Source organism: Lytechinus pictus, chromosome 11, assembly GCF_037042905.1.
Source record: "Lytechinus pictus isolate F3 Inbred chromosome 11, Lp3.0, whole genome shotgun sequence".
NCBI lineage: Eukaryota > Metazoa > Echinodermata > Echinoidea > Temnopleuroida > Toxopneustidae > Lytechinus > Lytechinus pictus.
Window position 1 is genome coordinate 17353611 of NC_087255.1, and position 24744 is coordinate 17378354.

Consider the following 24744-nt stretch of genomic DNA (forward strand, 5'->3'; position numbering starts at 1 on the left):
TCTATCAAATACATAGAGCACCCAAATCCATTTCAAGTCCGTCTGGTCGGTGGATCTAACGATGCTGAAGGGAGAGTAGAGGTACTACATGACGGATCCTGGAATACTATCTGTGATGATTACTGGGATCTGAGAGACGCCTGGGTGGTTTGTAAGATGCTGGGGTTTGGTGGAGCCTTGGAGGCACCGGGAGATGCTCGGTTTGGTCAGGGATCTGGAATAATTCTCCTCGACAACCTCGGCTGTATTGGTTTAGAAAGCAATCTAGCAGAATGTGCACACCGTGGGACTGGAGTTCATGACTGTGTACACGCCGAAGATGGAGGCGCTATTTGTTACACAGGAGGTAGTTGAGAAACTAAATGTTTAATAATCACTGTTTTTACGATCATAAGTACATGTTGTTGGCGAGATTTTAAAATACACTTAATGATTAAGCCATTAAAAAAAAGGTTCTCCCAAATGGTAATCTGCCGATCGTTCAACACCTGCTTGCCTACTTTCCATTTGGTTCCATCCCGTTTGGTCTTAATTGCTATTTAGGCCATTTATTATTTCTTCTACTAGATTTTCAGAATTTATACATGTATATTGTATATCATGTATTTGGCCAAGCACCATCCAGTCCACAGTGTTAAAAAACTCTTCATAAAGCATTTTTTTTTTTATTTGACAAAGGAAAAAACACCGATAAGAAGACAAAATGGGAGTTTTATTTATTTTTCTTCATTTTTCAATTTCAATTTCAATTTTTGCTGTGTGTGTGAACACCACTATAGAAAAATGACTGACGTAAGAGAATAGGGAATTTTCGCAACTGCAACGGGGAAGGAGTCTGCAATGTGGTAAAAATCTATTGAAAATGCAAGTCAAATCAGAATGGACAGCCGAGAGATTTTTGTCAAAAGTCGGTGTACCGGACAGCAGATTTTGACCCGACCAGAAATTGCAAATATGTCATTTGTCCAGAGTCCAGGGCGACACTGCTGTTTTGATTCACCAATTGTCGACAGATGCTGCTTCGTCATGAAGGGCTTTTGACAATACATTCTCTGCGTTCTAGAAAGCGAAAACTCCCTATTATCAATGTCATTTTACCAAATTTTTCTTCTTTTTTTATCAATTCTATTCTAAATTATCATAGTTGGCTTCCTTGGCGATCCTTGTAAATAGTTGCAGTAAACATGCTAGAGGCAATTGTGTGCGCTTTGATGTTAAGATATAAATGCTACAAGCATATACTCAAAGCTTAAAACCGGGCTTTATTGCTGATTTATTGATATCTTACATCCCTGATACTCATTTCTTCTTCAGATAAACAGCATCAGTGTATGGCTAGATAATAGAAAATACGTTTTTTTTTTTTTTTTATACCAAGTGAATTGCGTAGTTTAACTAATTCAAACAATATCCCTTCCGAGTCTACTGTCTTGTTTGCCTTTTTTTTTTTTTGGGGGGGGGGGTGTTTTCTTCCTCTTCTAACATTGTGTCTATTTCTTTTCAATAATTGGTTCGCTGCTTTCTCACACCTTCGCCACGCGTCAGTCAAATAGTAAATAATATTGTAGGTCATTGGTGTTTTCTTTTTATTAAGTTGCGACTCAAAGAAATTAAATTTGATTGATTTTATCATTTACTTAAGAGCACCCGAATCCATTACAAGTTCGCCTTACCGGTGGGTCTACCAATGTTGAAGGCAGAGTAGAGGTACTGCTTGATGGATCCTGGGGTACTGTTTGTGATATCGACTGGGATGTCAGAGACGCTAGGGTGGTTTGTAGGATGTTGGGGTTTGATGGAGCCTTGGAAGCTCCGCGATCTGCTCGGTTCGGTCAAGGATCTGGGCAAATCCTTCTAACTTGGGTCGGATGCGATGGAACTGAGGACAACCTAGCAGACTGTGCTCACGAAGGGATTGGACGGTACTCATGTAGCCATTCGAGGGATGCAGGAGCTGTTTGTTACTCAGGAAGTACGTTGTTCTCCCCTACAAAAACACACCCACATACTCACCCAATTTCTATCCATCCTTTGGAGCAGTGATAACGGAGTGTTCTTAAAATTTCTTGGGGCAATCTATTGTGTAATATCCATTCTTCTCCCGCAAGTCTTTTTTTGTGAACTGAACGTTTCGGCGCCATTTTTTAAAGATCTGTTACCCTAAATATTGTTCCATTAAAAAAGAAGACAAAATCAATGAAAGTACAGATTCTAGATATTTATCCAGAAGAGGTAAAGTATCCAAACTTTGCCTACTGGAAAAACTTAAAGGATACGATTTACAACGAAAATATAAATGAACAAGATAAGTATATTAAACTGCGAGGATATTTTTTCTACGGTTATTATGTATATGATATTGCATTCATAGACACACTTTACACTTTAAATCTGCTTATGTATGTTAAGTTTGTGGGAACCAACAGCAAACTTGGCCTTTCAAAGTTAGAAAATAAAACAAAGGTGTTTGGTGATGTCGAGATCCAAGGAACCACATCTATGTATCTTTTGAATGTTGATGAAATGTTGTTTTAAGTGATAGTTATGTGGTTTGATAATATCATCACCTAAGATTAAGAAACCTGCATGGTCTGCTTTTTTCTCTTAATACCAGAAGTATCTTTCACGTTTTCTTTTTTTTCTCTCAGAAAATCCAGACTTGTTACGGGTTCGCCTTGCCGGTGGATCAAACGATGCTGAAGGCAGAGTAGAGGTACTGCATGACGGGTCCTGGGGTACTATCTGTGATGGCTGGTGGGATCTCAGAGACGCCAGGGTGGTTTGCCGGATGATGGGATTAGATGGAGCCTTGGAGGCACCGATATCTGCAAGGTTTGGTCAGGGGTCTGGTCGTGTTCTGCTGAATTATGTCAACTGTGAGGGAAGTGAAGACAACCTGGCAGACTGTGCTCATGCAGGGATTGGACTGTACACATGTAACCATGCAAGAGATGCAGGAGCCATTTGTTATTCTGAAGGTAGTGGTAGATTTTCTCCACTTAAAATTAGTTATCTTTTTTTTCTTTTGCAACATACACCAAAAGACATTTGAAATGAAAAGGTACTAAGACATTATATCATAATATTATTATCCCTAAATGAAGTATTGTAATGTGGCTCCAGAAATGGTATTAATGAATCCATTGATAAGTTATACAAACAATTATAAATAAACTCTTTCTAATTTGCAATGGTATCTTTAATTACCGCCTTGAAACTTTAACTTAATTGATTGTTCTTAATATGTATCTTATATCTTAATAGGTCCTCTTTCCCATATGCCTCTCACCACTGTCGGGTGTTTACTTCAAGGTCTACTTCAACGCTTTATATTTTGTAACATATTTTCCTTATTCCTTCTATTCCTTCATCTTTTATTCTGTTCTTCTGCTTTGCCAGTAAAATAATCACTTTGATGGCTACAAATTTTAACTGCAATTACCCCTGACAATTGTTAGTATGAAAAGTCAATTCCAAAGATGAATTGTACGCCTGATATAAATGATATTTTGTTATTTTTCTCTGTGATTTGAACTATGTTAGTTTTATATTGTGTATCTTGTAATATCCTACTTTTTCTTAATGTTTCGCCAAACATCTATAAATGTTTTTTTCTTCTTCCAGTTCTTACTAGTACTTCTAATTTCGAGACGAATATGTGGACTTTGGTCCCAAGTACAGAACCAGAAGGGCTCACAACCGATATGGGTAACACTTCTCTGAACAGAAATCTTAACAAACTTGAAAATTTCAATCTCGATGAGCCTACAAATCTACCATCAAATAATGTCCATGGCGAACTTTTCCTGTGGCTCGTAATTTGCATTCCTGTCTCGAGTTTCATGGTTTTAGCAGCCTTTGTATTTGGTCTAGGTCAAAGGCGGATGAAACGAGTGAAACAGAGTTCTGAAACTAGTACATACATGGATTTGATGCATTCAAATACTGTTGCCCGCCAGGACTTAACATATCAAGATCTGAGTTCTCCACCAAAATTACCGGAACGCTGGTCAGCCATTATTTTTCCACATAACAAATCACAAATAGCCTCAGCAGAATATGAAAGTCCGACCGACGTCAGTCACGAATACACGGACCTTAACACCATTTTCGAGAAAAAATCAGTTTCTCATGATGAATTTAATGATGATTATCTTTCAACAATTGCTAAAGATTCAGAGCCAAGGGTGTATATGGAGATAGGAAAGAAATCAGATGAAACATATTATGAAAATCGAATAAGGGTGCAACGAAAAACAGAGAATATTAGGCAGGATGCTGCTCATAAGTATATGGACATGAGGCCAATCGGACAAAGGATCTCAGAAACTCAAGACACAGTGTTAGACAGTTATCTTCGACCAACCCCTGCAAGCATGTCCAAGTCATGTTTGCACTTATCAGAAGGAACACCTCCCTCTGATGTGGCAGAAAATGACAACATCACTGTTCAGGATAAAGCTCACAAGTACATGGATATGAATATTCTGTATCAAAAGCCTGCATATGGTTCAGACTTAGATCTTGATGGCTATCTTCTTCCCGATATCACGTCAGCAAACACTGACCAAGATATTGACGGATATCTTCTTCCAAGCTTTACATCCACCAAACGCAAAGTGATTCCGAATAACCAAAGCAATATCAACAGGTCCAACCAACAGCAGAAGTGAATTAAGTATTAAAAGAACATCGCAATCTAGCGGACAAAATGGGAATCATGATTACATGGACATGAAATATGCTCGCCAAGATCCCAAAGTGTACAAGACCATAAGGCATTGACGAGTCATCTCTGACAACTGACTTCTATATAGGAAACGAACTTTCTTTAGATTACGCTCCTGACTAACAGGGTTATAACTTTAGAGCAAATACCAACAAGAAACTGAACCCCACAAAGATGTCATTAAAATCGTGACTAACAACATTACCATTTTTAATGCACTTTCAAATGTTCTTATACAGTTACGTAGATTTACCTCTGCTTTCTCACTACTTATGTGCTGTATTTGTTTAAATTTGTAATTAATATTCCCAACACAATTAGCAGTATATATTCCATGTTCACATGCCATTATGCATTTACCCATGATATATATATATCGAACCCTCTTGGTCGAAACGAACTTTATTTTCTCCAAAATCTTGAAAAAAGAAAATGATATCCAAATTTCATTTTTAATGAGGACATACATTATGAATCCATATCACACAGACATGTCAATTTCAATATAATGACAATCAAGGAACATCATGAAATAATTACAAAGGGATGTACATATTCAACGATGAGATAACATCATCATGGACGTTTTCGCACTTTTGTTTTTCATTCTTACCAACAAACGAGAATATGTAATGAACTATTGTACAAAACACAACTGATATACGTTGGTGGTTTTCAACTAATTGTGCAACACAAATCAATCCACTTCACTAACAGAAGTCAATATATCAATACTCATGCTAACGAATTCTTTGTGTTGAGGAAAAGTGGTACAAATCATAATCACTACTCGCTAAAGGAGACAAGTTGTTGGAAATTACGTCTTGGCATCATAAAACAAAAATTCGTTTGCTACACATGATGATAACGATGAATTTATAACAATAATAATAATGAAAATGTATTTACATTGTACTTTACACGTGCTGTTTTCTAAACGCCATTTATGACCGTCTGCCTTTGTTTCCTTTAAGCAAAGGAGTTTGCTGGTATTTCGCAAACAATCGTTTACATTTTCAGTTTTTTCCACTTAAACAAATTAGAAGCGGTCTAATTGTATTCGAATATTGATATGTTGTACATAGCAGTTATACAATTTATGTACTACTTGGTTAAGTTTGTTTTATATATATAAGTGGAAATGAATCAAATCTATAAAATCAAATAATATTCATATAGATTGATGGTTTCCCTTATTTGAATGTGGCATCTATATCTTGTATGATAATGTGTTCCTGTAAATAGTTGTATCTACCCCTAATCCTACCGGGTACCCATTCACCTCACCAAGGTCGAGTGCAGCACAATTGGGGTAAATTTCTTGCTGAACGAAAACACGCTATGGCTGGGATTCGAATCCACGAAAGTCGTAACCACTAGACCACGACGCGTCGCGACGCCACCCAAAAGTAGTCACAAAACTTCAATTGGTTCTTGTTATACATGTTTTTTGGCTCGGCGCATTTGCTTGTTGCAAAGTGGAAAATTGTGATGATTTATGGCAGCAATCAGTCTTGCACTGAGCAACATGATGTTGATTACCATAAACATTGTCATTTCTGTATAGCGTGGTGTATGGTTTTCCTAACATTATACAGATGTAGGCCTCCTTTATATTTTTGGGCGCCCATATTACATATTTCTCAGGACACTCAGTATTCTTGCCGGTAGACAAATTTGCAAGATTATATCATATTCGGCAGAAAGAGCGATCGAAATTTTGTTTTAGCTTTGAAATGAGATTATCATAATTAAGTATTTTGATATTCATACCAGACTTCTAGTTAGTGGAGGATTCAAAGGGGAACATCCGGTTTGTGCCACCCCCCCCCCCCCCTTGAAACCTAAAATAAAAGTGGAAGGAAAGGGAGAGGGGAGAACAAGAAAAGGAAGAAAAAGGAGCGGAGAAAGAAAAGGGATAAGGAAAGACAGGAAATAAGGAAAAAATGAAAAGAAGGTAAGAGGTGGGGGATTAAAAAACGGTAGGGGAAAGAGAGAGACAAAATAAAAAAACAAGATGGAAAAATGAAGAAGAACAGGAATGAATCCAAAATATCAGTTGTTATGTCACAATATTGTGAATCTAAGAGCCCCAAAGTCCTTACCGCCTTTTCTATCGAATTAAATAGATTTTGAAATGAAGTGAAGATATATATGCGAACCCGAATCTGGAGGCACAGACCCTTGGTTTTCACACTTCGAATAGTGCATACTGCAGAGGCTCAAGTATTGAGACTCGATTCATCATGTACTGTTCACCACAAACATCTAGGCTTTGCTCTAGACGTGGTATAATTGGTTAAAGTGTCAAATTTGAATATGTGCTTACAGACTAGGCGGACCCTTGGGCCGCAGCTGCGAAGCCCCCTATTTTTAGTTTAAGTCACAAACCCCGAAACATGCAGTACAATACGTTTTCGTTACTAAAAACATGGGAATCATGAACAGATAAAGATACTTTTGATAACTGATTGCCTTATTGATTGTAAGGATATTAAAAGAAAACAAAATAAAGAGTATCATGCGCACTCAAACAAAAACCGATGACAATGAATCAAATCATTCAAATCATGACAAGAAAACACTTTCATACAATCAAATAAGTTTACTGCATTTGACTTCTGTAAAGTGGCTTTGAGGCACTTCTAGTGACTTAAGTGGTTTCTGTCGAAATTGAAGAGCTGACAACTAAGTGTGGAATCTGCATTTTGCTTCATAGTCATTTCGTCTTCATCGAAATTTCTCTAATTGACTTTGCCTACCATTCCAGAATGGGATCTACAATTTCGGAGTGTTTGTGTTTAATGCAAATAAGGGTAAGAAAATACGCATTTATCTTTCGTTGTTGTTGTTGTATCATTCGTAATTCTATCAATAAGTAAGAAAGAATATAAAAAAAACACGACGAATTATTCACAACAAATTACAATGCAACCCTTAGTTGCTTATGCATAAATCATATGACAATTTGTGCAAATGATATTCAAATTCATCTATATCCGTAGAAACGATACTTCAGTGCACATAATAATGAATTTGATCACACTTTTTTTTTCTTTCATGAGTACACCGAATGAAAATTCAGATATGCATTCTTCATAGGTACGTACCCATATACAAGAAAGAAGATAATCATATTTGATTTAATTCCGTTTTGTTAATTTCCGATTTCCAATGAATATAATAATGCCGTTAAGGGTCGTCCATCTTCATATATAGTACAACGAGTGCATGTACTACTACAGTAAACATACTGTTTAAACAAGATAGCAATATACGAAAATCGTCAGTCCATGAACATGAAACTATTACGAAATAATTTAGTCTAGTAGTCTTTTATTGAAATAAGAGTCGTATCAATGTAGCCATTAACATTAATAGAGGTACACACAGTCAAAATACACAAATATCAACAACAGAACCAAAAGCCTACCACTGTTTTAAGGCGTATTTGAAAGCAAAGTAGAGTCCCGAATATTCCGCCAAATCGTTCCATTGGGAAAATTAATGTCTATTATCAGGAATCACCTACTCCACATCCATTGACAATAGGAAGTAAACATTTATTTTTGAAGAAATTGATTGTAATTTTGATTCATTAAGAAGGTGTCTGATTAAAGTAGCATATGCAACTAAAAACTGGACGTCTTGGCTAACGCAACCTAAACTCTTAATGGTTGCTTTTCAGTGTTTTGAACAAAGTCTACATGAAAAATGATCTTGATTGGTCATTGTAGCGATTGAATGCTAACCTTTTTTAAACGGAGCCCAGGACGACTTTCAAGCAAGATAGAGTGTGTGAGTATGTGTGTATGTGTGTGGGAGTTGGTTGAAATTCTTTGCGCCGAAGTAGTATACACGGATACTCCTTTCAAATAACCGTAAGTTGATATGTTTAGATGTCTTTAATTACAATTTTTATCTTTTATACTATACCACCAATCTATCAAATGTTCTTTTTTCGTTTGAATATTTAAAGTATGACAATCAATGATGATAATGCCAAGTTCTACCTCCAAACATCGTTTGGCGCAAATTAATTTGACTGATTATATTTATTACATAATAAACAGCGTGTTGCAAAATTATAAAAACAAATGAGTTTAAAGGCAAAGTAGAGTATCTCTTTCGGTATTGAAAATATTTAAATCTAATTATTGAATTCAATTTCAATTAAAACATGGTTTATTGGTGTATGGAAACATGTCACCAATTGCTGAATCAATCACGTATAAAAAGAATCTAAAGATACATAACAACTACTGTCGGTAATAAATGCAAATAAATAGCTGATTATTAATCAAATACATGTCTCTAAAGTAATGATATATTACGCGTTTTTGTTGTTCAAGAGTGAGTTACCATAAAAGCGCTGTAATATTACAGTTTTGTAAAAAAAAGTTTCGTGAAGATGTTGGTATAAAACGACAAGTGAGTTCAGAGGCAATGACCAGTAACAACGGTTTCCTTTCTTTTTTGTGTTATTATTCCACATGAATTATAAAGTCACCCTGTGTTTAATGCTGCGTATAAAGTTGTGATTGTAATGCGTTAAAAAGTGTGATTTTTCTTCAAATACTGAACATGCTGAACTAAATTGTATATAAAATTGTCATTTAATATACAGTCTTCTCGAATATAAAGATGCATGTCGGTACATCAAATACATATCAAGTATCAATTAATCAACAAGGAAATAAATAAAAACTATGTGGACAATAATTTGTACGTGTTTTTCAGGTTCTGACAAATCTATTTATCTTGAGTCAAAATAATGCTTCAATTAATACATCGAATAACGCATCTTGAGGAAAGCTAAATTAATTCATATTTCAATTCGACAAAGCCCTATGCGTAAAAAAAATCGGTACAAATTATTGTCTACGGAGTTCTCATCAGTGGAACACATATTACGGTAGATCATGGATGACCGTTTGTGGTGGTGACTAGTGGCGTCTCGTAGGATAGTATGCAGAATGCTCGGTTGCGACGGGGCCTTGGAGGCGTCGAGATTAACAAGTTCTGGTCATGGATCTGATGATATTGTCTTCGTCGACTGTTCTGGATCAGAAGAGAGTCTTGTAGGCTGTTACGATGTATCTGATGCTACGAGTTATTGTGAACACAAATGGGATGCAGGTGTCATCTGCTACTCAGGAGGTAAAAAAGTGTGTAAATAATACCTGAGCTTTTGTACTCGTATACTAGGTATACACAGGAATTCAAAAAAGACTCGTACAGCACTTACATACAACACCTTCATGTTCACTATCCCTGAATTCTGGAATTCATTTCCTGTGAATATAAGAGAGTTTAAGCTTAAGTACATTTGAAAAAAAAAAACACTATTTGTTTCTTACTCACAACAGCCCTTCGATCATTTGACAATTGTACATGTCCTACCTCCGACTGTAGCCTTTTGCCACTCATTTTTTCCTTTAACATCCTGTTGTATCGTATTCTTACTTCGTGGAGCGCCCACCCCATACATCTCTGTTTCGTCATTTTCGGCTTCCATGACCAAGCATACATTATCATCCCTGAAATTATCTTTCTGCATACACTTCTTAATATCCTATATAGGTTCCTGTAATATTTGAATTCTGTTTGATAAAAAACAGCATTACACAAGCATCCCTTCTTAGCTGGTGTTCTTTATCCTTAGTTCTTTACTTCTTTTTAAGCATATATACAACTATTCATCGCTTTAAAGTATTTGTTCGTATTTTTATTACCAATGTGTAAGTTTAAGCTCATTATTTTTTTTTTTAATAATTGATTTGCATTGATTTATGAAATGTTTTAGTACTTATGTATCTCTGATTTGTATATTGAATAATATCCATTCTATATTATACAAATGAAATAAACCAAATAAATCAAAATTCAAGTAGATTCAAGATCTTTTGGGCCAAAGAACCTTAATTGTTTCATGCATCATGATTCTTATACCCATTACAGTTCACCATAAAAAATAATAGAAACAATAAATATACATAAATAAAAAAAATAAACAAATATTTATTGTGTTTCTCATCAACTAAACATTAACAAGTAATTAAAGGACTTCGTGTTATGATATTGAAAACAAATGCCCCATTATCGAAAGTCAATGATATAATTATCGACCACCTTCTTTGCTCTATTCCAGACCCCTTTTAACTTCGTCTCGTTAGTGGATCTACCAATACTGAAGGCAGAGTAGAGGTCTTTTACAACGGATCTTGGGGTACTGTATGTGATGACTGGTGGGATCTGTTAGACGCCAGGGTGGTTTGCAGGATGCTTGGGTTTGATGGATCCTTGGAAGCACCGAGATCTGCTAGGTTTAGTCAGGGTTCCGGGCAAATCCTTCTGACTCAGGTTACATGTTATGGAACTGAAGACAACCTAGCAGACTGTATTCATCGAGGGGTTGGAGACTGGAGTTACTGCGGTCATGGCAGGGATGCAGGCGCCGTCTGTTACTCAGAAGGTATGTTCCCACTACAAACTCTGAGGAAAAAATCTGAGATCTAACAAAATATACCTTGAAATATTTCTATTCTGTTCGTTCTATTTTAAATTTCGCTTTGTGACTTTATTCTTTAAAATGTACGAGTCGTCTTAAGAGAGAGTGAAAAAAGGGGATACTTAAGGGAATTAAAGTTTTTTTTACATAATTTATTCAACGCCCAATTTCTCATTAAAAGGGCTCTGATTTTGATTAAGATTGCAGCTATTTAGCCCATATAAAGTTTAGTTTAATGTGTATATTTGAAAAAAAGTTGTTCCGGTGTTTATTTCGAACGATTCAAGTTGGTTTTCATTCATTTTATATTTGAGGCGCTCATAGTAGGCCACTCACAAATCTGGTGAATGAGAATGAAGACTAGACTATCTTTGAATATAACTTCATCCATAAAGATACACAAAGGTATATCGAAGCCCACATCCTGTCCTCAAGAAGGCACTAGATCTATTTTGATTCATTTCAGGCCAAATTAATAGGAAAAATCTCTAAGCCAAATGCCTTTAGCACATATCCATGAAATATGTTATATCCATGCACTTCATTATCCCACTACCGAAAAAAAAAAAAAAAAATACATAAAAATATTCAATGAATGAAGTGATAACTACATACTATACATATTAAATAATTTGCGTTTTGTCCTTAAAGAATTATCCGTTATTGAAAATGGCCATGACATAAATAGGATTCTCGAACGCCTTTCTTTCCATATACTCAGATCCCTTTCAAGTTCGTCTTATTGGTGGATATAACGATACTGAGGGCAGAGTAGAGGTTTATTACAATGGATCCTGGGGAACTATCTGTGATCATGACTGGGATCTCAGAGACGCCAGGGTGGTTTGTAGGATGCTGGGGTACGATGGAGCCTTGGAAGCAGCGAGATCTGCTCGGTTTGGTCAAGGATCTGGTCGAGTCCTTCTAACTTGGGTCGGATGCGATGGAACAGAGGACAACCTAGCTGACTGCTATCATCGAGGGGTCGGAGATTGGAGTTACTGCGGTCATGGCAGGGATGCAGGTGCCGTCTGTTACTCAGGAGGTGTGTTCTCACTAAAAAAACTCTGAGAACAAAATCTGAGATCTAACAAAATATACCTTGAAATATTTTTATTCTGTTTGTTCTATTTTAAATTTCTCTTTGTGACTTTATTCTTTAAAATGTACGAGTCGTCTTAAGAGAGAGTGAAAAGGGGGGGGGGGGATACCTACGGGAATTAAAGGTTTTTTTTAGACAAAATTTATTCAACGCCCAATTTCTCATTTAAAGGGCTCTGATTTTGTTTAAGATTGCAGCTATTTTGCCCTTATAAAGCTTAGTTTAAAAAACGTTTTTTATGATTATCTTTTGAGTAATAAAAATTGTGTGATTGATAATATTCTCATAGGAGATTAGAAAATGTGGGCTTATTATTAATTCAACCAGGACCATTCGTATTTCCGTGCAGCAAATCCACACCCATTACAAGTTCGCCTTGCCGGTGGGTCTACCGATGTTGAAGGCAGAGTAGAAGTCATGCATGATGGATCCTGGTGTACTGTTTGTGATATGAACTGGGATCTCAGAGACGCCAGGGTGGTTTGTAGGATGCTGGGGTTTGATGGAGCCTTGGAAGCAGCGAGATCTCCTCGGTTTGGTCAAGGATCTGGTCGAATCCTTCTAACTTTGGTCGGATGCGATGGAACAGAGGACAACCTAGCTGACTGCTATCATCGAGGGTTCGGAGATTGGAGTTACTGCGGTCATGACAGGGATGCAGGTGCCGTCTGTTACTCAGGAGGTGTGTTCTCACTAAAAACCTCTGAGAACAAAATCTGAGATCTAACAAAATATACCTTGAAATATTTTTATTCTGTTTGTTCTATTTTAAATTTCTCTTTGTGACTTTATTCTTTAAAATGTACGAGTCGTCTTAAGAGAGAGTGAAAAGGGGGGATACCTACGGGAATTAAAGTTTTTTTTAGACAAAATTTATTCAACGCCCAATTTCTCATTAAAAGGGCTCTGATTTTGTTTAAGATTGCAGCTATTTTGCCCTTATAAAGCTTAGTTTAAAAAACGTTTTTTTATGATTATCTTTTGAGTAATAAAAATTGTGTGATTGATAATATTCTCATAGGAGATTAGAAAATGTGGGCTTATTATTAATTCAACCAGGATCATTCGTATTTCCGTGCAGCAAATCCACACCCATTACAAGTTCGCCTTGCCGGTGGGTCTACCGATGTTGAAGGCAGAGTAGAAGTCATGCATGATGGATCCTGGGGTACTGTTTGTGATATGAACTGGGATGTCAGAGACGCTAGGGTGGTTTGTAGGATGTTGGGGTTTGATGGAGCCTTGGAGGCACCGAGATACGCTAGGTTTGACCAAGGTTCCGGTCGAGTTCTGCTAAAGTATGTCAACTGTATAGGAACTGAAGATAACCTTGCAGACTGTGCTCACGCAGGGATCGGGCGGTACTCATGTAGTCATGCAAAAGATGCAGGAGCCATTTGTTATTCCGAAGGTCATGAAGGTAGTGTTAGATTTTGTTAACTTAAAATTAATTATCTTTTTATTTCCATCAAAACAAATCGTTTGCAACAGACACCAAAAAACATTCGAACTGAAATAGTACTAGTACATTGTATCATACATGTAGCTTTATTATCCCTAATTGAAGTATTGTAATGTGGCTCCAGAAATGGTATCAATGACTTCATTGAGGAGTAATACAAACACACATATATCAACTCTTTCTAGATTTGCAATTTTATATTTAATTACCGCCTTGAAACGTAAACTGGTATGATTGTTCTTAATATGTATCTTTTATCTAAATAAGTCCACTGTCCCATGTGACTCTGACCACTATCAGGTGTTTACTTCAAGGTCTGCCTCCACGCTTTATATTCCGTCACATACTTTCTTTCATTCCTTCTATTTCTTCAGCTTATATTCTTTTCGTCTGCTTTACCAGTAAAATAACTATTTTGATGGCTACCATTTTAAAATTCAATTACCCCTGAAACTTGTTAGTATCTTGATAAGTACTTATGAAAAGTCAATTCCAAAGATGAATTGTACGCTTGATATACTGTGAGTGCTTTTTTGTTATTTTTCTCTAAGATTTGTAAAGTGTTAGCTTTATGATTATATTATATAAATCTTGACATTTCCTATGTTTTTCTTCATATTCCACCAAACATCTATAATTTCTTTTTTTTCCTTCTTCCAGTTTCTACTAGTTCTTTTAATCTCGAGACGAATATGTGGACTTTAATTCCTAGTACAGCACTAGAAGGGCTCGCAGCTGATATGGGTAACAATTCCCTGAACAGAAACCCTAACAAACTTGGAAATTTCAATCTCGATGAGCCTACAAATCTACAATCAAATAATGTCCGTGGCGAACTTTTCCTGTGGCTTGTAATTTGCATTCCTGTGTCGGGTTTCATGGTTTTAGCAGCCTTTGTATTTGGCCTATGTCAAAGGCGGATGAAACGAGCGAAACCGAATTCTGATACTAGTACATACATGGATTTGATGCATTCAAATACTGTTGCCCGTCAGGACTTAACTTATCAAGATCTGAGTTCTCCACCAAAATTACCGGAACGCTGGTCAGCCGTTATTTCTCAACATAACAAATCACAAATAGCCTCAGCAGAATATGAAAGTCCGACCGACGTCAGTCATGAATACACGGACCTAAACACCATTTTCGAGAAAAAATCAGTTTCTCACGATGAATTTAATGATGATTATCTTTCAACAATTGCTAAAGATTCAGAGCCAAGGGTGTATATGGAGATAGGAAAGAAATCAGATGAAACATATTATGAAAATCGAATAAGGGTGCAAAGAAAAACAGAGAATATAAGGCAGGATGCTGCTCATAAATATATGGACATGAGGCCAATCGAACAAAGGATCCCAAGAACCCAAGACGCAGTGTCTGACGGTAATCATGTACCAACCCCTGCAAGCATGTCCATGTCATGTTTGCACTTATCAGAAGGAACACATACCTCCGATGTGGCAGAAAATGGCAACATAACTGTTAAGGATAAAGCTCACAAGTACATGGACATGAATATTGTGTATCAAAAGCCTGCATATGGCTCAGGCGTAGATGTTGACGGTTACCTTCTTTCCGATATCACGTCAGCAAACACTGACCAAGATATTGAAGGGTATCTTCTCCCAAGCTTTACATCCACCAAACGTTAAGTGATTCCGAATCACCCAAGCAAAATCAACATGTCAGGCCAACAACAGAAGTGAAGTAAGTGTTAAAGGAATATTGCAATTTAGCGGACAAAATGGGGATCATGATTACATGGCTATCGAATCTGCTAGCCAAAGATTCCAAGATACCAAAGATTACTAGTCTTGACGAATACCTCATCCAACGTTCTGGAAACGAACTTTCAGATAAAGCTTACGTCCAATGGGGTGACATTTATTTTATAGCAAGTGTCGGCAAATAATTAAACCACTTACCATGAATAATACTGGAATGCGTCCCAAGAAGGAATGATTCATAAATGCATGGATATCAAACACATTTTATTTTCCAGTCTCCAGACACGCTACGGAATTTGTGAAGATGCTTTGAGGTGGTTCCAATCTTATATCCAATATAGGAGACATTTTGTTTTGATTAGAAAATCAAATTCACGGACCTGCTATACCAGCTATGGAGTACCTCAAGGCTCAGTTGTCAGACCTTTGGCCTTTAGTTTATACGCTGCTCCACTTTAGGATGTCATCACTCACCATAACATAAGCTGCATGATGTATACTGAGAATACGCAAATGTACATAGTCCTAAAAAACAGTGAGCAGCAAGATGCCACTACCAGACTACAGAGGTGTGTCCGAGATGTGATTTCTTGGTCAACTGATAAAGGACTTAAACTTAATTGTAATGAAACTGCAGTGCTTCATCTCACTAGTAAATTTAGAAATAGTAGACAGATAGAAGGAATAGGACTTGATAATACCTATGTTAAATGTGTAGAAACTGCAAGAAATCTTGGTGTACAACTGGATAGAAAACTAAGTATGAAAGCTCAAATAAACAATGTATGTAAAACTAGTTCGTTTGCCTTGTATAGCATTTTGAACATTCGCGGGTTTTTAACAGAAGCCACAAAGAAATTGGTTCATGCTCTTGTAATATCACACATTGACTTTTGTAGCCTTTTGTATCGCCTCCCTGATAATCAAATTCATAAACTTCAAAGGGTCCAAAACTCGGCAGCGAGACTCATAACAAGAACGAGGCGCAGCGAACACATAACACCCATACTACAAGAATTACACTGGCTTCCTGTAAAATCCTGTATTGAATACAAAATATTACTCCTAAAAAACCAATGCTTACAAGGTCATTCGTCATTCTATCTCAAAGAACTAATTGAACAGTAGGCCTATGTACCCCAATGAAAATTAAGATCAAACAACAAATCTCTCCCAGTAGTTCCCCAAATTAATACTCAATTCTACGGCGCTCGTTCATTCAAAATATACTCTGCTGAACTTTGGAATAAATTACCCGATATTGTTAAACAAGCTAATTATGTATAATCATTTAAGTATCTTTTGAAGACATTCCTTTTTGTAAAATAAGATATACATTTACCTATTAATTGATTATATATTTGCTCCTCTGTGAACAGGCTTTTCTTTTTTTTTCTTCTCCATTCTTTCTATTCTTCTTTCTAAATCGCATAGAGACATGATTATATCATCGTTATATAAGCAATGTTTATTATTATTATTATTATTTCCGCTACTCATGCCTCTTCAAATAAGTGGACAAGGCCATGCAGTCTACTTGCAAAGACGTAGATTATAACTTTGTACTGAGTGGAAGAACGGAAAGAGAGATACATGAATACATAACCATTGGACCTACCTACACAAAACCTTCAAGTGACAAAGACTGATTATAGATGAATATGGGCACATGTATATTTCACCCGCGACTGTACAATCGCAATGTAGAATGTAACAAACCATTTGATTTCAAAATCGAATAATTAACTCTATGCCTTAGCACATTTTTAAAGTTAAGTCGATTATCAAAATCATCGGAAGACTGACAATACGAAATCATTTCAAAGTCAATTGTGCCGATTTCTACCCCGCGCGAATATCTCAGAAAACTACTTTCGAAGAAACGATTAAACGGGGTAACAGCCCGGGGGGGGGGGGGGGGGGCAGTCAAATGTATTGCTGTACACACGCGTTGTCAATTTTTTTTCCAAGTACCCGGTACCCCCTAAGCGAGTTTTTCTCCGTGTGCATTAAAAACCCCTAAACAAGTTTTTTCGGGGGCTTTATTTACACATTTCGGCCCCTAAACAAGTTGCCGCCAGAATATTACCCAGGGGAAAGGGCTCGGGGAAAAAACATACCGTAAACACGTTTGGGTAGTCTTAAAAAAAAGCTTTGGAAAAACATATCCTAAATGCGTTTGACACTGCGATTGACCATTGACCAGTCTTTCAAAACTACCCCTTTAAAAAAAACGAGTGCACGCTCGGCCCGCGACCAAAACTGGGAAACACCCCTTTAACCCTAAATAGACTGGGCTATTTCGATGCCTAAGAAGACAGGGGGGGGGGGCTGATTCAGTCCCCCTTATGATCTCCGCCGTCGATCGCGCGATCGCAACGACACTTGGCACACGCGTTACCCATGGCATAATATACAAAACTACGAGATCAAATTCTTCGAAATATCTCATTGCTAATTAATTATGCTAATTTATGCGTAAAATCAAAAGTTTGCTTTAATTAACTAAATAATGCCCCTAAAATGCTAATGAATCTGATCAAATGTACAAACAAAAAATTCTAAATCACATTTATTTTCTTATGTATTTTAGTGTTTTCCAAATTTCTTATGTATTTCTATGTTTTTTTTACTTTCTGTTTTTTTATTGCATTAATAATATATATATATTTTGACCATAAATAAGATGGAATTCATTGATTTCAATCTGTAAAAGGAAAAATAATGATACATTTATGAATTTTGGCTAAAAACACTATTTGCATTGGATTTGTACACAAATTCACGTTTTTGTGCAATTTTGGGTCTGCATGCACTTACGAAATGTTAGGGTCGCAATTTTGGTCTCAAACGTTGAGCGAGACTTGAATGTAAAAAGTCAGTGAGCGACGCGGTCAAGAAATTTCGCGAGGCAGATTTATCACGAAAAATGTCGAGGGGGCTGAATCAGCCCCCCCCCCTCCAGTTTTCTTAGGGTTAGCCCCGTTTTTTGGTCACGCGTGTGAACAGCAATATATTTGACTGCCCCTGGGGGTAACAGATCCACAGATATCAACATACCCTTTCGAACTGCCGACACCTCCAATATTGGTCAAAAGGCCAAACAAATCATGGACATAAGCTTGTAAATATCGATAGGTACTGGATCTGCTATGCTTAAATTTGTCGTTATTTCCTGACTAATAAGAATAAACGTTTATGCATTTTCTTATGTATTTATATAATCATAGAAAGGGATATAACCATCCACTTGGTATAAACGAATTTTCATCTATAAATATGAAATTGGAAGTAATTCCAAGAATCACTTGTATCGAAGACATATTTTATGAGATTTATAGACATTTCAATATCAATTTTATGACAATCAATGGAAGCCTTCGAATTTGTGACAAAGAAATGGGCATACACACGGAGAAATATAGGTGCAACTTTGCACCTTCCTCAAAGGCAGGGGCGGCGGAACATCAGGCTCGGACAAAGAAAGTGGAGGGGCACCTTTTGTCTGCCAAACAATAGGTGCCCCTCCACTTTCATTGTATGAGCCTGGCGTCCCGCCGCCTCTGCTGAAAGGTGCAAATTAGGGAAAGAGTTCCATTGTATACCCCCATCAAAAAATAAAGATTGTCGAGACCTTTGGTTTGTTAACTTTATATTTTTCTATGGATTTTTAAGTATTGCTTACCTCGCTTGGGACTCGAACTCACCTCGTTCATGTCGTTGTAACTGCACTCAAGACCTCTTCCCGTTATGCTAGCGAAAAGCGTTGATACCGGAAGGGATTTTTAAGCGATTATATGCCGATAGTTTGACTAGTCTAGACTTCACTGACTAAATAAACCGATGTCTATGGACAATGAATTACACGCACTCGATCCTGCTCGAAAATTTGACGGAATAAAGCCATATATTGGTATGTATTTCCCCTCTCCCATCATATATGTTCTATATCAGGGTTAGATATATTATTTTGAACCATATCCATATTTTTATTTAAGGTGGAGAATATCACCCAATAGGTGCTTATTTGCATCAAGAAAGATTTAAAGTTACACCTTAAAGGTACTCCCATTATGGAATCTGGTCTGCACTTTTAAAGGTGCAAAGTTACACCTAAGACTGTGATGGATCCAACTTGATACGTTTTCCTATCACGATGCCACCGTGCCTGGTCATCCGCATTGTCCGTTTGGCCAAGTTGGTTACGGAATTCTTCTGCGCTGCATAATCAGAGTCAGTGATTTCTACCTCTAGCTTTAATTCTGCAATAAATTAATTGGCACAAACAGAAAAGAAATGGTGGATCGTTTATTGAAATAGTTACGAAATGACTTTATTTGCCGAATGACCTGATTTATTTTTTAGAACATATTTATCCAGGTACAAAAATTCAGCATAAAACTGTTTTTCATCAATGACCTGGTGAAAGCATAAAGAACAACGAAAATCATCATATCATACATGAAACTAAACTTTGAGTAAAGATAACAATGCTTGGTAACATAAATAAACAAATATTTTCACTTTAATGATAATATGAATAAAACTGAAATATTTAAGTTATCAAAAGGGAACAGTTAGTAATTATAAAACTACTAATTGTATAATTTATTCACTGATAAATAACACTGAAATGATTTCCCCACAAAAAAATACTTAGATAACTTTTCTTACAATTACTCTCACCAAACCAGTCACGACAAGCGTAACGTGTTGATAATATTCGAATTATGCAATTATTTTATTAATTCACAGACCCCTCAACACGTACGATTTCTGCGTAGATTGTTACCAGACCCTGTAAACTATATACCGCATTATTTAGGAGCAATTTCGCAAGTTAAGATGTAGTTTTATTGTCATTACACTACACAAGACGCACACTCTTACACACACAAAAACATTGCCGAGCAGGTTAACTTTGCGAGCATTTTTATTAGGATGAAGAACAGTAACCTACATGTAGACTATACACGAGGTTCAAACTTGCACCCCAACCACCCGCTGCGGTCCTGCGCAGACGCGGTGGCGAGTGAAAGGTGCAACTATGCTCGCTCTGCACCTTTTCCCGCAAAGTTGCACATTTCTTGCACCCCTATTTCTTAGTGTGTACAGATTGATATACTGGTGTAATGTCTGAGGAAACAAAAGCAAGTTAGACACTTTCGCGCTTCTTTTATTGTTGAAAATAAATTAAAACACGACATACACTATTGTGAAGAACACAAATAATGTATATCACAGTGATAAAATGTTAGGTTTTGCACTTAAATAATATTCACCAATTGTATTGAATGCTATTAGTAGACAATATACTGTATATTTATATAGAAATTCCTTTTTTTTTTAAATAACCCCCAAATAAAGAAGAAATTGTTACTCTCTGGCCAAATGTTTAAAGTTGTTTGATAGTCAGTCTTCACATTGGTAGAATTGAAAGGAAAAAGAAGAAGAATGATAATAATATGTACATAGGTTGCAATACGTCATGTTCTAAGCGCTAAATATGTTTTTTTTTCTATGACAGTTCGCTATGACATTATTACCGTAAGGAAAGACATCTACATTATCAAGGACTAATTTTGAATATGAGACCAGCAATTAATGGCACCGACAAATATTGATGCTTTTTTGCCAAGTTTTTTTTAGCAAAGACGAGATTATTTTCTAGCAGACCTAATGTTTAATTGTATCAATGTTAGAAATGCCAGTTCTCTCAGTTTAGTTGTACCAAAACTAATTTAGAATGATTCATTATGCCGGTGCGAAAGTCTGGAAGAAACCTTTTATTTATTTGCAAAACTGTAATTCGCTAAACAACGTCATGCCTACAGCATCGTGGACATAATGTAAAGTGAGGAGGAGGAGCCGTGGTGTATAGTGGTACTGACTCTCGCCTTGTAAACAGAGGGCAGTGTGTTCGAATCCCATCGCGGTCTGGCGTCCTTTGGCAAGGCGTTAATACACACTTTGCCACTCTCGACCCAGGTGCTCAATGGGTACCCGGGTAGGATGTGAAAGTAATTGTAACTTGTCCAGTGATGTGTGCGCCTCATCGGCGACTGACTGGAATACTTCCCAGTGAGTGAAATATGTGCATACATCGCGTGCGAGAATGACTGATTGAATTCGATGATCGGGGTAATATATATATATATATATACGTAAAGCGCTAAGACACGTCGTTCTGATGTATCAAGCGCTATATAAAAGCAACATCATTTCTTTAAAGATATTCCTAGCCCTGCATGTTAACCTCCTCGTCGTAAAAAAAAATAACATAACCCCTCTCTTATTAACCTCTCTTATTCAATGTATTGTTTAAATGTATTTGATTATTATCGTTCTAATGTTTGCATTCCTTTTGTATTGATTGTAATGATAACTTTTCATTGTTTCTATTTAATTGATTTATTGGATCATTATATTTAAGTTACACTAATTTTCTACGGTCACATGCTGTTAACTAACGCTTATGCAACTATGTATATTCTATTTTACAATAATACTTTGTTTATATAATAAATGTAAAACAGTGTACCATTCTGTTCGTTATCCTGTCAGTACACACAAATTATATTGATTGCATTGCATCATGAGAAAACTGTATATTATTTCATGTTAATAGAAGGAGATTGATAAATAGAGAAACGAAGGAGAAGATCGAGATAGAGATCGCAAAAGAGAGGGAGGAGGGGGGGGGGGGGTAAATGAGTGTGAGAATTTTTTTTTAAAGCCACCATTAATCATCAACATTGTAAACATGATATATGATACACACCTAAAAATTTTCTTTCTACATGAATATTATATTTCTTATATAAAATACATTAATGTTTCATTGTCAGATTATTTTTACCGCGGTTGAAGTCTATTATCAACGCATTGGTTACATTAGGTCAAATTCCATAATGGGCTGCATCAGTGGTGCCTGAATTATTGACAAAAATATTGACACAGGTGACTTAAGAAACTAAAGATTTACCTCAAACAGGCTTCTTGCAAAAGCTTCTTGGAAATTAGTTGCCTCAGCGAAGGTGGTTATATCACATTTGTGGAACAATCTTGGATACAAGACAATGAAGACAATCTGCAGATCTGTATGCAGAAGGAATCACTGAACTGGAGCAGCTTACGTGAGTTTTCAGAATGCTCTTCCCTGTGCTTTTGATAATTCTATTTATGGCATTTGGAAATCATTGAACATGTAATCTGCTTTATACACCTCACACCCAATATAATTTGATCACATGCACCGTTTCAAGACATCTGTGGTTTTCCCTATAAAGTATTGAGCTGACTGACGTCTTATCTCACTGGACAAGTATCGCATTTGATAAGCATTGGGGTGGTGTCACCTAACACCATACTGGGTAATACGGTGTCCCACAAGGATCAGTAATGGGTCCACTGCTGTTACGATGTACTAAAAGACAGTATCCGACATTAAACATGTATAGATTATCACGTTAATGCTGACGACATCCGTTTTGGGTGAAGTTTGTTCCATTTTTTCTGGTTGACCTATCTTCAAAAGCCACTGGTTAAAAACGTAACAATCTAACCAACTCTATAACAACCAAACTGACTTATTGGAAGCCATGCAAGACGTTCAATTATAAATGACATCGAATAAACTAAAATTAAACCAAGATCAAATTGAGCTTGTAGTATTGCTTTAAAAGTCCAGTGTCCTCTGCTGAAGGACTTTACACTAGCCTTAGATAACACCACAGAGTTGAACCTGTCTTTAATGTTGGAACCCTTTGTAAATTCCATGCTTCTGAATTAACAAGTTTCAAATGTCAGGAATATTCTCAAATACGTAGTCTAAGCCAAATCGAGAAATGCCTTAATAAAGAGTGCTGCTTATATTTTTGGTTTTCTGGCTCTGTCATACCTTGACTATTATGACATTATACAGGTGTTAATTAAAGAACATACATCGTCTTCAATGCTCCAGAATTATCCTGCATGTCTTATCTTTCGTCAGTCTAAGAGCACTTAGACTTTACCTGACACTCATCAATGGCCGGCTCCATGTACAACATAGTCAATTGTTCCAAATATACTTGATGATATATCCCCTTTATACAATTCCAAGAGTCCAGTTGTAATGTATATTCGAACGCCAGTACCAGTAAAGTAAACCATATCCCAAGATTTCGAGCCAATGATGACAAGCAAGCTTTGTTTAAAAGCCACTGGTTAAAAACGGAACAATCTACCCAACTATGTAACAACCAATTACACTTGGGGTATTCAAATCTGGTCTAACAACGTAGCGTTTCTGTTAACTGCTTTTCAACGTGGGTCCTTCGTTTGTCTTTTACCAGTTAAATTTACTTTTATAGAAATAAAATGAGGTCAAGGACCGCTTTAAAAAAATAAGCATTATAAACTTTTTGCATAACAAAGTGAAATATAGGATAACTAAATATATAACCTACAATGTTGGAAAATCACTCCTTTAAATCTCGAGTCTCGAAAACAACTGTAATCTTTCTGCACAACTACATTGTAATTTTTTTTTCCGGGAATGAACCTTACACATTTCTTTTAATATTTTTTCAGTGTAATGCAATTTCACGGTAATTTATCGTTAACCTGTAAATGATCAAATTATCTTTAATGACTCTGAGCAATGGGATCTAGCGAATGTAAACATTGGTGAAGGAAAGGTGGATGTATTTTACGTTGGCTCATGGATGACCGTTTGTGATCTCTACGGTTGGAATCTACTCGACGCAAGGGTAGTCTGCAGAAGGCTCGGCTTCAATGAGGCCCTCGATGCGCCTCGAGCTGCTACCTACGGTCAGGGATCTGATGATATTCTCGTTGTCCACTGCCTTGGAAGAGAGGAAAGCCTGGCAGATTGTCCTGACATTTGGGTCGATTCCTATTGTGGACATGAATGGGATGCAAATGCCATATGTTTTTCAGGAGGTATCTTTTTTTGAGGTCTAAATATCTTTTAAGTTGCATGCTATCACCGTGATACAATTGGGGGATGCTGCTTCGTGAAAATCTTTAAATCATCCACTAGTTGTAATTTTATAAACAATATATTCATATAACGACTGATTATATTTTATTCAATTCTTACACTATAAGTCACTGGAAAAAACAAACTGTTCTTATACATAAATTCCGTGTAGGACTATTAAAAACACATTTATAATCAATATTAATTGTCGATCACGGTACCGA

General features: G+C 36.5%; 1 protein-coding gene and 1 pseudogene across 1 annotated transcript; both read left to right on the forward strand.

The window, feature by feature from the left end:
* The window catches only part of LOC129271877 (deleted in malignant brain tumors 1 protein-like), a 29478-nt pseudogene extending 24589 nt beyond the window's left edge, over positions 1 to 4889 (forward strand).
* A 4816-nt stretch (positions 4890 to 9705) lies between these two features.
* Positions 9706 to 15459, forward strand: LOC135153098 (deleted in malignant brain tumors 1 protein-like). The gene is made up of 6 exons (XM_064107037.1): positions 9706 to 9889; positions 10893 to 11204; positions 11929 to 12285; positions 12692 to 13024; positions 13424 to 13762; positions 15245 to 15459. Exons 1-6 carry the CDS (start codon positions 9706 to 9708, stop codon positions 15457 to 15459), a joined length of 1740 nt encoding a protein of 579 aa, XP_063963107.1.
* The last annotated feature ends 9285 nt before the right edge of the window (positions 15460 to 24744 follow it).

What these genes read in the sequence shown, in the direction of transcription:
- LOC135153098 (XM_064107037.1), top strand. Translation starts at nt 9,706, where the DNA reads ATGCTCGGTTGCGACGGGGCCTTGGAGGCGTCGAGATTAACAAGTTCT. An exon ending in CGCCGTCTGTTACTCAGAAG is followed by an intron (nt 11,205 to 11,928) that starts GTATGTTCCCAC and finishes TGACATAAATAG; the next exon opens with GATTCTCGAACGCCTTTCTT. An exon ending in TGCCGTCTGTTACTCAGGAG is followed by an intron (nt 12,286 to 12,691) that starts GTGTGTTCTCAC and finishes ATTTCCGTGCAG; the next exon opens with CAAATCCACACCCATTACAA.